Below are 18682 nucleotides of genomic sequence, written 5' to 3'. Positions count from 1 at the left end.
GGTGGCCACTAGGGGCCCTGGGGACACTGGGCAGGTGACAGATTACTCAACTCTCTTCCTCTCCCCATCGCCTGTGGCTCCCAAAGGTGACCTCCCTCCCATCACCTGCAAGGCCCCCAAGTTGGAACACCCTCATGTGAGGTCGCCCCCCAAGGTCATTCACTTCCCACGCCCCTAAAGTCCCTCGTTGAAGACCCCCTAAAATGACCTCCAATCACCTCTGCTGCCCCATCTGCAGCCTCCAGAGGGGAGGGCCTGTCCCCAAAACCAGCCTCATCTGTTGACCTCACAGCCCACAAGGTGAACCCCCCCTTCACCTCTGCTGCCTGGCTGAGAGCCAGAGGTGACCCCTCTCCCCCTACCTGTCAGCCCCCACAGAAGGGGTCCCCTACCCCACAGACCTCCTCCCTGCAGTCTTCCTCCCCCGCAGACCCCCTCCCTGCAGACGCCCTCCCCTGCGGCCTCGTTCCCCCACAGACTCTCTCCTCTGCAGCCTCTCCCTGCAGACCCCCTCCCTTGCAGCCTCTCCTCCGCAGACACTCTCCCCTGCAGACCCCCTCCCCTGCAGCTTCTCCCCCGCAGCCTCTCCCCAGCAGCCTCTCTCCTGCAGACCCTCTCCCCCGCAGCCTCTCCCCCGCAGCCTCTCCCCTGCAGACCCTCTCCCCCGCAGCCTCTCCCCCGCAGCCTCTCCCCCGCAGCCTCTCCCCCCCAGCTTCTCCCCCGCAGCCTCTCCCCTGCAGACCCTCTCCCCCGCAGCCTCTCCCCCGCAGCCCCCTAGAGACCCCCGCCCTCACCGAGCAGTCCCCCGAAGGTGATGGCGGGGCTGAGGGCTGCGAAGTAGATGAAGAGCACTGCGGCCACGCACTGGGAGTGCAGGGCGTCCCGCAGGTCGCTGGGGTAGTGCGGGTACCGGCGCTTCACGTCGCGGACCAGGCCGCCAAACACGGAGCCCGTGCGCAGGAGAGGGTCGTCCTCGGGGGCCGCCTCGCAGCCCCCCAGCTCCATGGCCAGCTCTGGGGACGAGGCGGGTGTCAGCGGGCGGCGGCGGGGGTGGCGGGGAGGGGGGTGGCGGGGAGGGGCGCCGACCTTTCCCGGGGGCCGAGTAGCCCAGGGCGCCCAGCTCCGCCTTGCCCCGCTCCCGCTCCCGCCGCTTGCGCAGCAGCTCGCGCTGGAAGGCGGCCACGGAGCGCAGCAGGTCGCGGCCCTCCACCTCCGACGGGGGGATCACGATGCTGCCGTCCAGGAACTCGCTGATGGCACCCAGCAGGTCCTGCCGGTCGTCCGCCTGGTAGGCCGCCTCGTGGAAGAGCTGCGGGGAGCGGGCGCTGGGTGGGGGCCGGGGAAGGGGGCCGGGGAGGGGAGCAGGGGAGGGAAGGGCAGGGGATGGGGGACAGGGCATGGGGGACAGGAGACTAGGGGGCCGGGGAAGGGGGACAGGGGACTAGGGGGAGGGGAAGGGGGCAGGGGATGGGGGACAGGAGACTAGGGGGAAGGGGGGACAGGGGACTAGGGGGCAGGGGAGGGGAGGGCAGGGGATGGGGGACAGGGGACTAGGGGGAAGGGGGGACAGGGGACTAGGGGGCAGGGAAGGGGAGGGCAGAGGATGGGGGACAGGGGACTAGGGGTAGGGGGCAGGGGTGCTGGAGAAGGGAGCAGGAAAGGGGGTAGGGGACGGGATGCAGGAGACGAGGGGGCAGAGGAGGGGCAGAGGAAGGGCGGCAAGGGGCTTAGGGACAGGGGTGCAGGGAAAGGCTGGGGAGGGAACACGGGATGAAGGAGCAGGGGAAAGGGCAGGGATGGGGGCAGGGGAAGGGGAGCAGAGGGTGAGGGGACAGGGGACGGGGTGCAGGGGAAGGCCGGAGAGGGGACAGGGGACGAGGGTGCCAGGATGAGGTTCTGGGGATGGGGTGCCAGGCCTCACGGAAAAGCTGAGAAGCAGGGGTCACTGAGGCAGGGGGTGAGAGCAGGAGACGAGACGGGGAGAAATGCGGGGGACAGGGGCAGAGGATGGGGGGCAGGAAGAGGTGCAGAGGATGAAGACAGGGTGGGAGTCAGGGGATGGGGTTTGGGGCAGGGGTACCAGGATGGGAGACTGGGGACTGGGGTTGGGGTGCAGAAGGATGCAGGGGACCGTGGCAGGAAGAGGTCCCCAGGGAAGGGGGTGAAGGAGAGGGGTACACGGGTAGCAGATGCCCAGGCAGGGGGACAGAAGGGGGCAGGGGAAGGGGGTGCCGGGGAATAGGGTACAGGGGCTCCCAGGGAAGGGGTGCAGGGGCAGGCAGTGCCAGGAAGGAGTGCTGGGGCTGCCCATGTCCAGCTTCCCCCCCATCCCGTCTCCGTCTCAGTCTCTTCCCCCTCCCCAGCCCACGGCCCCAGCCCCCAGGGCCCCCGCTTTCTTCCTCCAGCTGCCCGGCCCCCACGGGAACCCACCTTGTCGGACATGAGGGTGGCAATGGAGCGCCCCAGCTCATGGTAGTCGGTGCTGGTGTGGCTGGGCCCCAGCATCACGAAGAGGAAGCGGACAGGCACCGGCACCTCCAGGACCGACTCCAGCAGCACGGCCTCACTCAGCCGCACAAAGGCCGCGGCCGGCTGCTCCAGGAAGGGCACGCAGCCTGCGGGCACAGCGGACACGGGCAGGGGCACCGGGCACAGGCCAGCCTTGGGGCGCCCCTCCCTCCCGCCCCGGACAGCTGAGCACGTCAAGCACTTCGGAAAGCCCAGTCTGAAAGAATTCTGTCCGCACCGATGTCTGTGTGTCTGTTATAACCCACAGGTGAAGTCTGTTGTGCTGTGCTGTGCTTTGGGCCACCAGGGCTGTTGCTGGGGCTCAGAGCTTGTTCCCAGGAGCCCTCCTTCCTTTGTTTTTGCTTTTCCTTTTCCTTTTTTTTTATATTTATTTATTTATTTTCCCTTTTGTTGCCCTTGTTGTTTTATTGTTGTAGTTATTATTGTTGTTGTCGTTGTTGGATAGGACAGAGAGAAATGGAGAGAGGAGGGGAAGACAGAGAGGAGGAGAGAAAGACAGACACCTGCAGACCTGCTTCACCGCCTGTGAAGCGACTCCCCTGCAGGTGGGGAGCCGGGGTTCGAACCGGGATCCTTATGCCGGTCCTTGTGCTTTGTGCCACCTGCGCTTAACCCGCTGCACTACAGCCCGACTCCCTCCTTCCCTATTTCTGTCTCTATTCAAGATAAATAAAAATATCGAGAGAGAGAGAGAGACAGGGAGAGACACACACACACAGACCTGCTTCACTGCTTAAGAAGCCCCCTCCCCAGAGGCCAGGTGATAGTGCAGCGGGTTAAGCGCACATGGTGCGAAGTTCAAGGACCAGCATAAGGATCCCAGTTTGAGCCCCCAGCTCCCCACCTGCGGGGGGGGGGTCACTTTACAAGCGGTGAAGCAGGTCTGCAGGTGTCTATCTTTCCCCCCTGTCTTCTCCTCCTCTCTCCATTTCTCTCTGTCCTATCAGGCAGCAACAACAGTTATGACAACAATAAAAATGACAACAACAAGGGTGACAACAAGGGCAACAAAATGCAAAAATAGCCTCCAGGAGCAGTGGATTCCTGGTGCAGTCACCGAACCCCAGCAATAATCCTGGAGGCAAAAAAAAAAAAAGTTTCTCCCCTGTAGGTGGGGGCTGGGGGCTTGAACCGGGTCCTTGTGCATGGTAACAGGTACACACTCTACGAGATGTACCACCGCCCAGCCCCTTGAAGGGTATTTACTTACTTACTTTATTTTCTTATTTACTCATTTTGGAATTCAACAGAAAGGAAACGAGAGGGAAGAGGGAGGGAGAGAGAGAGGCACCCACTGCCCTGCTCCACCTCTCATGAAGCTTTCCCCCTGCAGGCGGAGGCCAGGTTATTGAACCTGGGTCCTTGTGCATGATAATGTGTGCGGCCAACGGGAGAGCCACTACCAACTCCAAATGGAGAGTCTGAGGAAGCAGTGTTGTTACCACTGTCATTATTAGTCTGTTCTTCAAAGGAGCCGCATGGACTCACAAAGGTCCAAGGCAGCAGAAGGCCCAGGGATGTTTTAGCCGGCTGGGCACCGACAAGGAAAGGACTAGGGCAGAAAGAGGTGGGAGGAAGGACAGGGCTGTGGCGGGGGTCTGGCTGGCCAGACAGAGCCTCGGAAGCAGCCCTGAGCCCAGGCCGTGCTCCCCCACTCGGCCGTGCTCCCCGGCTCCTTACCCACGAGCACGACTGTGGCCTCCGCATCCTCAGGGATCTTCTCCAGCAGCTTCAGGCTCTTTCCCCGGTGGCCATCTCCCCCAGGCATGTGGAGGGGCTTCTAAGGACGCAGAACTGGAATAGGGCTGGGACCCAGACCGCAGGCCGTGGCAGGCCCTCCACCCCTTGCCAGGCCCCGGACTCTGCCCTCAGCCCCCCAGGGTGTGGCCTAGCCCAGGGTGGGGGCCCCTCCCTCAAAGCCGACCCCTCCTGCTGCCCCAGGCTGGGAAAACCTCCCCCCAACACATCCAGCCTTCCTAGACCACCCTGAGGCCCTCGGCAGTCTACCGCAAGACGCAGGGTGCCGTTCCGTCCCCCCAGCCCCGTCACCTCCAGGTGCCTGACCTCCTTGGCATCGGGGTCGTGAGGCCAGAGTGGGGTGGGCTCCCCCAGGTCCTCAGCCATGGTGGGTACTGCCCCATCAGGACCGTGGCTGGGAGTAGGGTGGTGGTTGCCCAGGACAGAGTTCACGCTGGAGCTGGATGGATTCCGGGGGAAGAAGCCGCTGTCCTTGTCATCGTTGGGGTGGCTGTGGAGGGGACGGAGGGTCACGGGGCCTTGGTGAGGGGGGCGGGGGCAGAGCCAACACCTCTCCTGACTTTAGCAGCCCAGGGTGTTAGGTTGCAAGCAGAGAAGCAGTGCTGCATGTGTCTTTCTCTTTTTAAAAAATATTTTTAGGGAGTCGGGCGGTAGCACAGCGGGTTAAGCACACGTGGCACAAAGCGCAAGGACCAGTGTAAGGATCCCGGTTCAAGCCCCTGGCTCCCCACATGCAGGGGAGTCACTTCACAGACGGTGAAGCAGGTCTGCAGGTGTCTGTCTTTCTCTCCCCCTCTCTGTCTTCCCCTCCTCTCTCCATTTCTGTCTGCCCTATCTAACAACAACAACATCCATAACAATAATAATTACAACAACAAGGAAAAACAACAAGGACAACAAAAGAGAAAATAAATAAATATATATATATTTTTTAAGTTTTTTATTATAATCTTTATTTATTGGATAGAGACAGCCAGAAAGCAAGAGAGAATGGGGTGGTAGAGAAAGAAAGAGACACCTGCAGCCCTGCTTCTCCACTCACAAAGCTTTCCCCCGACAGGTTGGGACCAGGGGCTTGAACCTTGCACACTGTAACATGCACTCAACCAGGTGCGCCACCACCCTGCCCCTCTCTCTCCCTCTCTGTCTCCCCCTCCCCTCTCAATTTTTCCCCATCTCTACCAAATAATAAACATGTGTAGTCCCAGCATCCCCGCCCCCAACCTGTGTTTGAGAAGCAGAGTCCGCAGCACACTGGCTCTGTCCTCCGGCCGGATCTGGTCCGACAGGATCATGGTCTCCACCACCAGGTGCGCGATGCCCGGGAGGGTGGTCTGCTCCAGGTCCAGGAGGGCAGCACCTAGGGGTGTGGGGAGGGGGCTGCTTCAGGCAGGAGCTGCCCTCCACCCTCCTCCCCCATCTGCCTTGCTCCCCAGAGCAGTGGGTGAGCGCCTCGGTTGCGTGAAGGGCGTTTATTAACTGGCACCCGCTGTGGCCTGGGGGAGGGAGGGTCGGAGGGAGGGAACCTTGGGACTCTGAGGGGTGGCCCCGGCCTGGTCCCCAGGGTGCTACCGTGGGCGATGGTCCTCCTGAGCTCCAGGAGGCTGCGGAAGGAGAGCGAGGCCACATGGGGCTTCCCCCAGCGCTCCGTCTCCTCCTCCACGTCCTCCTCGAACTTGATCCAGCGCGCCGTCTCCCGCCAGTGCAGCTCCTGGCTACGGTCCAGCATGAGCTCATTCAACTCCACGAACACCTGGGGAGCAAGGGGTGCCCGGGTGAGGGTCTGGGGGACCCCACACAAATCTCCCCCGCATGCCCCTTGGGGGGTTATGGGGGGGCTGTACCTCGTGGGGCCTCCGGTCCAGCTTCTTCTTCTTCTTCTTCCTGCGCAGGATGGGGGCCAGGCCTCCCGGGCTGCCTCGCCCGCCCTGCGTCCTCGACGGCTTCTTCACCAGGTGCCGACGCATGCCAGGATTGTCTTCCAGCCGGTGACCTGCAGGGGAGCGGTGTGGGGGTGCCAGGAGTCCAGTCAGCGGCCAGGCCGGGGGGTGGCCAGCCCTCTCTGCAGCCTCCTCGGTGGGCTCCCGGGGACCATGCTAGGAGACTGAGGCCCGGACAGGGGGCAGGACCCGTCAACAGAGACACAGGGGACCTCAGATGGAGTCTCAGTGAAAAGGTGGGTGGGGGGAAGGTCGGGCAGTAGCACAGTGGGTTAAGAGCACATGGCCCGAGGCACAAGTACCCACGCAGAAGGATCCCAGTTCCAGCCCCCAGCTCACCACCTGCAGGGGGGTCACTTCACAAGCGGTGAAGTAGGTCTACAGGTGTCTTTCTTTCTTTTTTTACCTCCAGGGTTATACGAATCCACTGCTCCTGGAGGCTATTTTCCCCCCTTTTGTTGCTCTTATTATTTATCATTGTTGTTGTTATTACTGTAATTGTTGTTGGATAGGACAGAGAGAAATCAAGAGAGGAGGGGAAGACAGAGGGGGGAGAGAAAGACAGACACCTGCTTAACCCACTACGCTACCACCCGGCCCCCAGTGTCTCTCTTTCTCTCCCTCCTCTTCCCCTCCTCTCTCCATTTCTCTCTGTTCTATCCAACAACAATGACATCAATAACAACAACAATAACCACAACAAGGGTAAAACAACAAGGGCAACAAAAGGGGGGGGAAGTAGCCTCCAGGAGCAGTGGATTTGTGGTGCAGGCACCAAGCCCCAGCAATAACCCTGGAGGCAAAAAAGGGGGGACAGGTCAGGGGTCAGGTGGTGGTGCACCTAGCTAAGCCCACATATTACCAAGTGCAAGGGCCTGGGTTCGAGTCCCTGCTCCCCACCTACAGCAAAGCTGCTTCATGAGCTGCAAAGCAGGTCTGCTGGTGTCTCTCTGTCTCTCTCCCTCTCTATCTCTCCCTCCCCTCTCAATGTCTCTCTGTCCTATCAAATAAAAGTTAGGGGAAAAAAGGGGTGGTGGCACAGCTGGCTGAGTGCACCTATTACAATGCAAAAGGACCTGGATTCAAGCCCCAGGTCCCCAGAGGCATGAGGAAAGCTTTGTGAGCAGCGAAGCAGGTCTGCAGCTCTCTGTCTCTCTACCTCTCTATCTCCCCACTCCCTCCTGATTCCTGGCTCTCTCTATCCAACAAATAAAGATAATTTTAAAAAAGGGGGGTCGGGTGGTAGCGCAGCGGGTTAAGCGCACGTAGCACAAAGCGCAAGGACCGGCACAGGGATCGAGGCTCCCCACCTGCAGGGGAGTCGCTGCACAGGCGGTGAAGCAGGTCTGCAGGTGTCTGTCTTTCTCTCCCCCTCTCTGTCTTCCCCTCCTCTCTCCACTTCTCTCTGTCCTATCCAACAACAACAACAACAATAATAACTACAACAATAAAACAACAAGGGCAACAAAAGGGAAAATAAATAAATATAAGAAAAAATTTTAAAAGGGTGAGGGAGATAGCATAATGGTTATGCAAACAGACTCTCATGTCTGAGGCTCCAAAGCCTCATGTTCAATCCCCCGCACCACCATAAGCCAGAGCTGAGCAGTGCTCTGGTCTCGGTCTCTCTCTCTCTCTCTCTCTCTCTCTCCATCTCTCTCAAAAATAAAATAGATAAAATATTTTTTAAAATGGGGCTGGGTGGTGGTGCACCTCGTTAAGTGCACATGTTATAGTGCACAAGGTCCTGGGTTCAAGCCCCTGGTCCCCACCTGCATGGGGAAAACTTCACAAACGGTGAAGCAGTGCTGCAGGTGTCTGTCTCTCTCCCTCTCTATCTCCATGGCCCTCTTGATTTCTGGCTGTCTCTATCCAACAAATAAATAAAGATAATAAAAAAATTTTTTAAATAAAAAATATTTTTAAAAATTAAAGAAAAAAAGAAATTGAGAGAGGGGAGTCAGGAGGTAGCACAGCAGGTTAAGCGCAGGTGGTGCAAAGTGCAAGGACTGGTGTAAGGATCCTGGTTCGAGCTCCCAGCTCCCCACCTGCAGGGGAGTCGCTTCCCAGGCGGTGAAGCAGGTCTGCAGGTGTCTGTCTTTCTCTCCCCCTCTCTGTCTTCCCCTCCTCTCTCCATTTCTCTCTGTCCTGTCCAACGACGACATCAATAACTACAACAATAATAATAACTACAACAAAGGCAACAAAAGGGAATAAAATGAGTATTTTTAAAAAAGAAAGCACAGATGCAAATGCTGAGCACTATAAAATAAAATATATAAAAATAAATAAGTGAATAATTGGGGTCAGGCGGTGGGGCACCTGGTTGAGCACACACATTACCAAGCACACAGCCCTGGGCTCCAGGGCCCACTCCCCACCACCTACACTGAAGCAGTGCTGCAGCTGTCTCTCCTGCTCTCTCCCTATCTCCCTTTCCTCTCTCAAATTTTCTGTCTTATCAAAGAAAAAGAAAAAGAAAAAGAAAATAAATAACTAAGAAGAAAAGGAAAAAAAGGAAAGGGAGAAAGAAAGGAAGCAAGCAAGGAAGGAAGGAAGGAAGGGAGGGATGGATGGATGGATGGATAGAAAAAAGCAGACACAACCAGGCCTGCGACCCATCTGGGCATCATGGTCCCCGTCACGGCTGAGCCTCCTGGCCCAGTCCCCAGCCCACTCCCTGTACCCCCTTTCTCGGCACCCCCTTCTCCCCCACAAAGTCACTTTCCCCTCTGCCCACTACCCCGGATACTCACAAGCTGGACCCCCAGGGCTCAGCTGGACCCAAGGTTCCCAGCAGTCACAGTCCTCAAGGTCCAGCACAAACATCTCCAAGTCCTCTGAGCCCAGCAGGTCCCTGGGGCTGGACGCCAGAGTCCCCCAAGGGCCTGGGTCCCCGCTGTCCTCGAGCCCAGGGCTCGGGGCCACACCGGGCTCTGAGGCCTCCCCCAGTGGGCAGCTCATCCCCAGGCCCCAGCCGCAGCTCCCCTTAGAGTGGTCCCTCCCACCCAGAGTCCCTGTGTGTCTGGTCTGTAAGCCTGCCTTCCCGAGTCCTGTTCCCCCTCCCACCGGCTGCCATCGGATTGTTCCTGTCCCTGTCCTCAGGCCCTGGCAACTTTCCATGACGTAGTGAGCTCTCAACCCTCCCTGCCCTACCCCCACTGGCTGCAGGGGGTGGGGGGGAGGCAGTTGGCGGTGCCCCCAGCCTAGACAGAGCCCTGAGACTGGTGACAGGTGGCACCACAGCCAGGGCACTGATAAGAAGGGAGGAATGTGCTGGAGTGCCCAGCCGAGGGCAGTGGGATGGACCGAGGGCACATCCGGGTATGGCATCAGGCTCCAAGGGGATTAAAGGAGCAGGAGGTTAGAGCGTGTCCTGCTGGGAGCTCAGGCTGACAGGGACCTGGAGGTCACACAGGCTCCTGTGCTAAATGTGAACTTACATGGGCCCTGCGTCAGATCGATGGAGTAAACAGTTAATTGTACTGATATACTTTGGGCCCTGGGTCAGATCGATGGAGTAAACAATTAATTGTACGGATATACTTTCCTCACGGTTAGGTGCTACTCTCTGCCCTGATCCAGCTTTCTAGCCCTATCTCAATTATGACAATATCTTCCCAGACAACATTTTAGTCCACTTCCATGATAGCTGTCAGGCTCAAGCAAAAATTACTAAAGTCATGGGCCCCTTAGGAACATACCTAAAATAGACTTCCTAGCTTCGTTCCAACCTAAGATTCCTATTCTTACCTACTCTATTCCTACTTCCTGGTTCCTATTTATTAAAAATTTTGTCCTACCTAACTTACTGCCTTCAAACCACCAAGTTGCAGATGCTACCAAGATGCCACCCTGACTTCCCTGGGCAGACGACCTCACCCATGTGTCCTGGAGCCTCCCCTCCCCAGAGCTCTGCCCCACTAGGGACAGACAGACACAGGCTGGGGGTGTGGATCCAGCTGCCAACACCCATGTCCAGCAGAGAAGCAGTGACAGAAGCCAGAACTCCCACCTTCTGCTCCCCAAAAAGAACTGTGTTGCATACTCCCAGAGGGACAAGCAATAGGAACAATGGAGGGGGTGGGACATGGAACTCTGGTGATGGGAACCACATGGAATTATACCTCTAATATCTTACAGTTTTATAAATCAATATTAAATCACTTATTTTTTTTAAAAAAGGACAAATATATACATAAATACAGGTATAGAAATAACGGTCAACCCATATCTGTGACCTTGGGACAACCACTGCATGGAGGGATGGGGACACAGAGCTCTGGTGGTGGGAACAGTGTGGAGTTAAACCCTCGTTATCTCATAATTTTGTAAAGCAATATTAAATCATTCATAAAACAAAATTAAAAAACAAAAGTTAGAGTTTCCCTCCTCCCCACCCCCGTGATGTCCCCAAATGTCACATGGAAGAGAGGTCTGCCTGCCAGTGGAGGGTGACTCAGGAGACGGACGGACGGACGGACGGACGGGATGGGGACCAGAAGGGCACAAGTGTGGGCAGGGGGCAGTGAGAGGTGGGGCGGGGGGAGCTGGCCCTTGTGGGACATCCACTCACTCTTCATATCGTCCAGGTCTGCAGAGCCCAGCATCCGGGCCTCAGCCTCATCCGTGGGCACATGCTGCTCAGGGTCCCAGGGGACGCCCAGGGCACTGCCCGGGCACAGCCGCTCCCGCAGGTCATAGCTGGCCAGTGGGCTCCACGGTCGAGTCTTCTCCCCAGCCACTCGGGGGGGCCGGGCTCGAGGGCTGGTGGAGCTGGGGGGGGGGGGGCAGCATGGCAGCTTTGAGCTCACAGGAGACCAAGGTGATGGTGTGCTTGCACTGCCCCCAGCCACCCACTCGGTGGGGCAGGACCTGGGCAGGCCCCTGGGGGTCCCAGGTGGCCAGAAAGGGTGCTCCCCTCCCTCTACCTCTCCGTCCTCCCCAGCTGGCATGCCCCTCCTTCTGCAGCCTCCTTCTCAACCCTCGACCCTTCCTCCATGGCAGTCCTGGTGGGGAGAGCAGTCCCGTCCCCATTCCTGTCCTTGTGTGTCCCTTTGGGAAGGCTCCCACTTGCCAGGTTCCCGTGGGGGGAAGGTGCAGGGCACCGCCCCCTGCCACTCTGTCCCCTCCTTTCCTCCTGTCCTCTCTAGAGTGGGAGCTGGGGACACTTCTAAGGGACAAGGTCCCTCTCCGGACAGGGTGCTGGTACCTGACTGAGCGCTGGGGGCTCCTGTTGGGCTGGGGGGCCACCAAGGGTGGGGGCTTAGAGACAGCAGCCCTCCCAGAGAGGCCGGGGCTCTCATCTTCATCGCTTCCGATGGAGAACTGCAGGAAAACCAAGTGGGACGGTTGCCTGGTACCCCCCTAGGACACCCCCAGAAGCCCCCCACCGCTGTCCCCTCCCCTGTGGCAGACCCTACCTTTGCTTTGGGCGGGGACCCCGAGGGCTGGCGCTCCGAGGGTTCCACTTCAGATTCCCCTTCCTCCTCCTCTTCCTCCTCCTCCTCCTCCTCCTCCTCCTCCTCCTCCACTCCGGCTCCTGCCTCCTCCTGGATGGGAGGGGTCCCCTCGGAGGGGGGGGCCGAGGTCTTCTCCTTCTTCCGCTTCCTCTGGGCCTGGCGGGCCGAGGAAGAGGGCAGGCGCCGTAGCTTGTGGGCCGGAGGCAGGCGCGCCGAGAGGGGGTGGTGGGTGTGGTGGGATGTGTGCCGGTGAACTGGGGGTGCAGGAGAACCGGCTGGGGCCCCCAAGGCAGAAAGGGGAGGCCCCACACCACCTTCCTGAGTCTAGCTAGCGCCAGGCCCCAACCAGGGCACCCTCGTCTTTCCTCTAGAGCGAGACTCCCTCAGTTCTGTGCTGCTGGGGCTGATAAGAGTCGGGGAACATGGGGGTGATGGAGAGGGGAGCTCATGACGTGGAGGTGACACAGCAAGGAAAGCAAAGATGGGTCACAAGAGCTAGAGAAGAGAGCTGGGGCCGGGGGGTGGCAGTACCCCAGAGGGATCCCCAACTCCCTAAGTCTCCCCCGCATGTGGGCCCGGGAGCTCCCCCCCTTACCCCCACACTCCCCCAGCAGACAGGCAGACTGTGGGTGGAATGAGGCAGGAGGACTGGACACTGCACAGTGTCCCCGACTGGCGTCCCAGACACAGGGCAGCCAGCACAAGATGGCACCCAGGCAGCCGTGAGCAGGGCGACGGTGGCAATGGAGGTGATGGAGGTGACGGAGGTGACGGAAGAGGTGAGGGCCGCGGCTGCCAGGGGGCCCCAGGCTACCCACACTCAAAGTCCCGCTCGCTGTAGCTGCGGCTGGGCTTCTCGGGGTCCCAGGCCGGGGGCTTGCTGATGAGATCTCCAAACCTGCTCACAGCCAAGGTCTTGCCCAGGTCATCATCCTCCTCCTCCAGGTCAGGGCTCAGGGGGGGCTCTTCCAAGGGCACGCGGACCTGCGGGCTCACACCCACTTTGCTAAGGCTCCTGGGGTTCCAGGACGCCCCACACCCACCTCCCAGTCCCAGCCCTCAGTGGAGGCGAGAGTAGGGGTGCACCAGGCTCTTGCCCCCTGCCCTCCTCACCCCTAGGCTCCCTGAGGGCGGGGGGGGAGAGGGGAAGGAGTGGGGGACACACGTGAAATATTCACACAGCACAAAGGCACCCTCTTCCTCCTCCACACTCCCACTTTCTCTCCGGGTCTGGGGGCTCCTGGGGTCCTCCCCTCTAGTCCCCGTCCCCAAGTCGGGAGCCCTCAGTAGGGGAGGAAGTGGGGGGCCCAGGCTCTTGCTCCAGGTCCTTCCTCTCTGACCCTCCCCCCCCACCGGCCCCCTGCTCCCAGAGGGCATGGGAGGGGAGACACGCAGAAGAAACATTCACACCCCCAAAAAAGCCCCTCTCTTCCTCCTCCACACCCCCAGCCCCACTCCCTCTCAGGGTCTGGGGACCCCAGCGTCCGTCTCCTCCCCTCCCGCAACCCCCTCCCAGTCTGAGCCCGCAGTGGGGGGGGAGGGGCCACCAGGCTCTTCCTCCCCGTCCTGGGGGTGGAGGGACAGGGAGACACGTGAAATATTCACACCCCAGAAAAGCCCCTCTCCTCCTCCTCCACACCCCCAGCCCCACTGCGTCTCAGGGTCTGGGCAACCCAGGGTCCCTGCTCTCAGGTCCCAGCAGCCACCCCCCCAAGTCCGAGCCCTCAGTCGGGGCAGGAGGGGGTATCAGGCTCTTCCTCCCTGTCCCTCCTCCTCTTCTCCTCCTCCTCCTCCCCCAACCCCATTCCCTCTGGCTTCCGGGGAACCCCGCACCCCCTCCCCAGCCCGAGCCCTAAATGGGAGCGAGAGTGGGGGGCGATCAGGCCCTTCCTCCCTGTCCCTCCTCCTGCACACCCCACCCTCACTCCCTCGCGGGTCTGGGCACCCCAGGGCCCCTCCCCTCCGTCCCCGACCCCCCCCCCCCAGCGCCGGTCACCTGCGGGAGGGGCGAGGCGACCCCGGGTGGCGGGCCCACCCCGTTGGCCATGGCTGGAAGCGGCTGCGGAGGTGGCTCAGTGCGGGCCCCCCGACCCTGATGGGGCGCTGCGGGGGCCTCGCAGGGCGTCCTGGGGGCGGAAGGCAGGCGGCCGGGTGGAGTCAGGTGCCCGCACCCCCCCAGTCCCCTCCCCTGGCCCCGCCGCCCCCTCCCCGGGCCCTGCCGCCCCGCCCTGCGGTACCTCCCGGCTGCCGAGCGAGCGGGCCCCGGGCCGGGCGCCGCGCCCCATCGCCCAGGGTCGGAGCCTCCCGCGCTGCTGGGGCCGGGCGTGCGGGGGCGCCGGGGGGCCGGGCCGGGGACGCAGGCGCCGGAGCCCGCAGCCCCGGGCTCCACCTCCCGCCGCTGCTCCGAGCCGCACAATGGGAGCGGCGCCGCCTCTCACCCCGCCCGGCCCGCACCTGCTCGCCGGGAGGGACTGGGGGGGCGGGGGTGCATTCCCGCAAGCCCCCCCTCGGCCCCCCGCCTTGCTTTCTTCCTCCTTGCGAGACCCCTCCACGGCACGAGCCCCACCACCACCCCCTTCCTCCTCCGGGCCCGGGAACTGAGCCTCGCACAGCCCCCCACCCCCACCCCACCCGCGGCCCCGATTTAGCCCCAGAAGCCTGGCTTCCGCCACCCGGCGCCACCCAGCATTTGACCTTGGCGTGTCACCTCCCCTCCCGGGCCTGGTGTCCCCAGGGCGGCCGGCAGGGCCTGCAATAGGGTGTTGCAAGTTCACCTCCAGCTCTGAGGCTCTGTGACTCGGTTTCCCCCCTTGTCTCCCCCCCCACACCCTTCTCCTCCCCTCTTCCCCCAGGTCACGTCTTTTCCAAGGACCTGGTGGGAGGAACTTTCTAACCCGGATTCTAAGATGATGATCCTTTAGGGTCTGGCTGAAGAGGGCTCGCTCCTAAGGGCTCAAGGTCATGGCCACAAACATCTGTTGAAATCGGGTCCCCAAAACGCTTAGAAAAACACAAGAGGGCTTGGCGAGAAAGCGCACTGCTTTGCCATGTGTGAGACCGGGGTTCAAGCCTGGCCCCCACTGCATGGAAGGAAGCTTGAGTGCCAGAGTCTCTTTCACTATCTCTCTGTTCTGTCTGTCTGTCTACTGCTACCAGGGTTCTCACTGAGGCTCGATGCCTGCACAAGGAATCCACTGTTCCCGGCATCCATTCTTTTTCCTTTATTTGCTAGGTCAGAGAAAAAATGAGGGGGGGGGGAGGTAGAGAAGAGAGAGAGGTACTTGCAGACCTGCTTCACTGCCTGTGAACAGTACCTCCCTGCAGGTGGAGACTGGGAGCTCGAACCTGGGTCCTTTTGCTCATGATAATGTGTGTGCTCAGCCAGGTGCACCACCACCCAACCTCCCCTGACACCCTAGGGTGAAGGTCCCTGGCAGGAAGCGGTGGAAGAAGCAGAGCACCCTGAGGTCCCTCTGGTGTCCCCTCCCCCCCCCCCCCCCACGCACTGGCCCCCAGCTCCACCACAAGGCAGTTTCTGTAGACAGAAGGCCACTGGCTTCTCAGCTCTGCACCATGCTGGGCCTGTCCACACTCAGCTCAGCTGAATCACCACTGTCACAACCGGGGAGGAGGGGGACAGGTTGGGGGCCAGGCATCACCAGTGTGTGAAGGTGATGGTCCCCAGCCTCAGCCTCAGTCCCTGAAGCAGTAGTCCTGTGCTTCCCATCTTCCAGGGTGAAGACAAGGTGAATGAGACACCAGCTGAGGGGACTGGCTGGGCAGAAGAGCTCTGAACTCTGGCCCCCAACTCCAGATGAGAGACCCACCTGCTAAGTGGAATCGTGTCTCATTCACAGGATTATGTTCTAAACACCACCCCCCCTCACCCCAGCACCTACCAGCTTGACCTTATTTGAAAATAGCCTATTTAGAGAAAGGTGAGTTCCTACGGGGGTGCAAGTGAGGGTCTCTCCTTTTCCAACATTCTGACTGGTCTTATTAAAAGGGGGAAAGGGGAAAAGGGGGCTGGGGAGACAGCATAGTGGTTCTGCAAAAGTCTCACATGCCTGGGGCTCCAGAGTCTCAGGTTCAATCCCCTGAGCTGAGAAGAGCTCTCATCTTTCTGTGTGACTCTCTCATTAAACAATTAAATCAAATATTTTTTAAAGGGAGGTGGCAAAGATGATTAGATAGCATAATGGTTCTGCAAAAGACTCTCCTGCTGAGGCTCTGAGGACCCAGGTTCAATCCCCAGAACCACCAGCAGTCAGAGCTAAGTAGTGCTCTGGTCGGTGTCTCTCTCTGTTTCTCTGTCTCTCCTTCTCTGTATTTACCTCATTAAAACAAAGAAATAGGAGGCAGGTAGTGGCACACGTGGTTGAGCATACATGTTACAATGTGTAACACCCTATGTTCAAGCCCCTAGTCCCCATCTGCAGAAGAGAAATCTTCACAAACTGTGAAGCAGGTCTCTCTTTGCCTCTCCTTCTTCCCCTTCCTTCTCTATTACTCTCTGTCCCTATCAAATAAATAAATGATTAAAAACAAAATAAGTAAAGTAAAATAGAGATATTTTGAAAAGTTATATGGGGGGGGGGGCCAGGCAGTAGTGCAGCAGGTTCAGCACACATGGTATAAAAGCACAAGCACCCATAAGGATCCTGGTTCAAGCCCCCGGCTCCCCACCTGCAGGGGGGTCGCTTCACAAGTGGTGAAGCAGGCCTGCAGGTGTCTGTCTTTCTCTCCCCATCTCTGTCTCCCCCTCCTCTCTCCATTTCTCTGTGTCCTATCCAACAACAACAATAATAACAACTGTGGCAACAAAATTTTTAAAAAATGGCCACTAGGAAAAGTGGCTTCGTAGTGCAGGAACCAAGCCCCAGTGATAAATCTGGAGGCAAAAAAAGAAGGAGGAGGAGGAGGAGGAGGAGGAGGAGGAGGAGATGATGATGATATATGGGAGGACTGGGGGAGATAGCATGCTGGTTCTGCAAAGAGCCTTTCATGCCTCAGGCTCCAAAGTCCCAGGTTCAATCTCTGGTACCACCATAAGCCAGAGCTGAGCTGTGCTCTGGTAAAATAAGTTTAAAAAATGAAAATAAAAAGTTACATGGGGGACTGGGTGGTGGCACACCTGGTTGAGTACACACGTTACCATGTGCAAGGATCCAGGTTCAAGTCCCTGTCCCCCTCTGCAGGAGGGAAGCTTCATGAGTGGTGGAGCAGGGCTGCAGGTGTGTCTCTATCTCTCTCCCTCTCTATTTCCCCTCCCCATTTCCCTCTGTCTCTATCCAATAAATAAATAAAGACATTTTTAAAAGATTTTATTTGTTGAGAAAGATAGGTGGAAAGAAAGAACCAGAAATCACTTTTTAAAATATTCTTTTTTAACTTTCTAAAATATCTGGTACATGTGCTGCCGGGGATTGAACTCAGGACCTCATGCTTGAGAGTCCGATGCTTTATCCACTGCATCCTCTCCTGGACCACAATAAATAAAATATATTTATTTATTCCCTTTTGTTGCCCTTATTATTTTATTGTTGTAGTTATTATTGATATCATTGTTGTTGGATAGGACAGAGAGAAATGGAGAGAGGAGGGGAAGACAGAGAGGGGGAGAGAAAGACAGATGCCTGCAGACCTGCTTCACCACTTGTGAAGCTAACCCCTTGTAGGTGGGGAGCCGGGAAGCTCAAACCGGGATCCTTACGCCGGTCCTTGCGCTTTGCACCACCTGCACTTAACCTGCTGCGCTACCGCCCAACTCCCAATAAAATATATTTTTTTAAAAAGTTATATTGGAAAAGAGGGAGATCTTGTAGAGAGGTAACCCCACGACAGAGCACAGGACATGCATTCAATCCTTGCTTTTCCATGTGCTGGGGCTGAACAACACTCTGATGTCTGTCTGTCTCTCTCTCTCTCTCTCTCTCAGCCTCTGGTCTCTCTCTCTCTCTCAGCACTCTGGTCTCTCTCTCAGCACTCTGGTCTCTCTCTCAGCGCTCTGGTCTCTCTCAGCGCTCTGGTCTCTCTGTCAGTGCTCTGGTCTCTCTGTCTCTCTCAGCACTCTGGTCTCTCTCTCTCTCAGCTTTTAAAGTGGAAATCTGGACACAGACAAGCACCACAGGAGAACACTATGTGAACACAAGCTGAGTTTTGCTGCCGGGAGCTAAGAAGCAACCAGAAGCCTGGAGAGAAGCCCTGGAAAGCGTCCTTCCTGCAGCCCAGGCAGGGGCAGGGCTGTACCACAGCTAGAGCTGGGGAGCTGGGGACAAGAAGTTGCCTTTGCTGATGCCACTGGCTTCGAGGGAACTGGTAAAGGCAGCCTGGACCCTGGTACATTCTGCAGCGCCCATTGGGGCTCCCCACCAACCCACAGTCAGCAGCATTAGTCTCTGAAGACCCTCCCGCTCACTAGCCCCGAACCTGGGGTGACAGAGTGGACTCACCCCTAGAAGGTCTACAGACCCCTGTGATATGAGCACCTCACCTCCTGGGGTGATGGGGGACCAGGCAGCCACCATATGGCCCCTAGAGACCCATCCCAGAGACATCAGTGTGAGCATCCAGCTGCCCTGTCACATCTGCTGGCACACTGGAGGCCTCCCAGAGTGTCCCGATGTCCCCAGGGCCTCTGCAGTTGTCCCTGTGAATGTCTTCAGGGGGGGTCTCCATCCCTAGGATAAGAGTACTCCTCTCTCTCTTCCTCTCTAAATAAACCACAGGTGACCTGCCGCTCTGTGAGAGAGAGGGGAAATGTGAGAGACAGAGAGAGTATGTGACAGAGAGTGTGAAGGACAGAATAGTTAAGTGCACACATGACCATGCTTAAGGACTTGGGTTCAAGCCCCCATTCCCATCTGCAGGAAGCTTCGTGAGCAGTGAAGTAGTCCTGTGGGTGCTTCTTTCTCCCTCTCTTTCTCCCCGTACCTCTTGATGTCTCTATCCAATAAAATGAAAATAGTGAATAAAGGGGGACTGGATGGTGAT

The 18682-nt window shown here is 58.6% G+C and overlaps 1 protein-coding gene and 1 long non-coding RNA gene across 5 annotated transcripts in view; one reads left to right on the top strand and one right to left on the bottom strand.

The window, feature by feature from the left end:
- Positions 1-14217, bottom strand: part of SLC4A3 (solute carrier family 4 member 3) — a 23813-nt gene extending 9596 nt beyond the window's left edge. The window contains exons 1-14 of one of the 3 annotated variants that reach the window (XM_060193635.1): positions 13927-14217; positions 13686-13815; positions 12508-12673; positions 11651-11943; positions 11440-11555; positions 10804-11003; positions 6132-6280; positions 5860-6040; positions 5512-5647; positions 4594-4777; positions 4210-4309; positions 2431-2615; positions 1087-1309; positions 795-1013 (exon numbers count right to left, since the gene is read on the bottom strand). In XM_060193635.1, coding sequence (XP_060049618.1) covers positions 795-1013; positions 1087-1309; positions 2431-2615; positions 4210-4309; positions 4594-4777; positions 5512-5647; positions 5860-6040; positions 6132-6280; positions 10804-11003; positions 11440-11555; positions 11651-11943; positions 12508-12673; positions 13686-13736 — 2203 coding nt within the window. In that variant the 5' untranslated portion in view covers positions 13737-13815; positions 13927-14217. Of the gene's footprint in view, positions 1-794; positions 1014-1086; positions 1310-2430; positions 2616-4209; positions 4310-4593; positions 4778-5511; positions 5648-5859; positions 6041-6131; positions 6281-10803; positions 11004-11158; positions 11256-11439; positions 11556-11650; positions 11944-12507; positions 12674-13685; positions 13816-13926 lie in introns of those variants that run through there. The other 2 variants (XM_060193636.1, XM_060193637.1) reach the window with 2 other exon arrangements.
- Positions 12278-18682, top strand: LOC132539365 (uncharacterized). Of its 2 annotated transcripts, none has more exons than XR_009550600.1 (3): positions 12278-12468; positions 15424-15627; positions 17790-18682. It is a non-coding gene; the product is annotated as an uncharacterized LOC132539365 (long non-coding RNA). The 2 variants fall into 2 exon arrangements; XR_009550599.1 differs by having other exon boundaries at positions 17781-18682.

Source organism: Erinaceus europaeus, chromosome 7 (assembly GCF_950295315.1).
Source record: "Erinaceus europaeus chromosome 7, mEriEur2.1, whole genome shotgun sequence".
In the NCBI taxonomy this organism is placed as follows: Eukaryota; Metazoa; Chordata; class Mammalia; order Eulipotyphla; family Erinaceidae; genus Erinaceus; species Erinaceus europaeus.
This window is presented reverse-complemented; position numbering and strand designations above follow the sequence as displayed.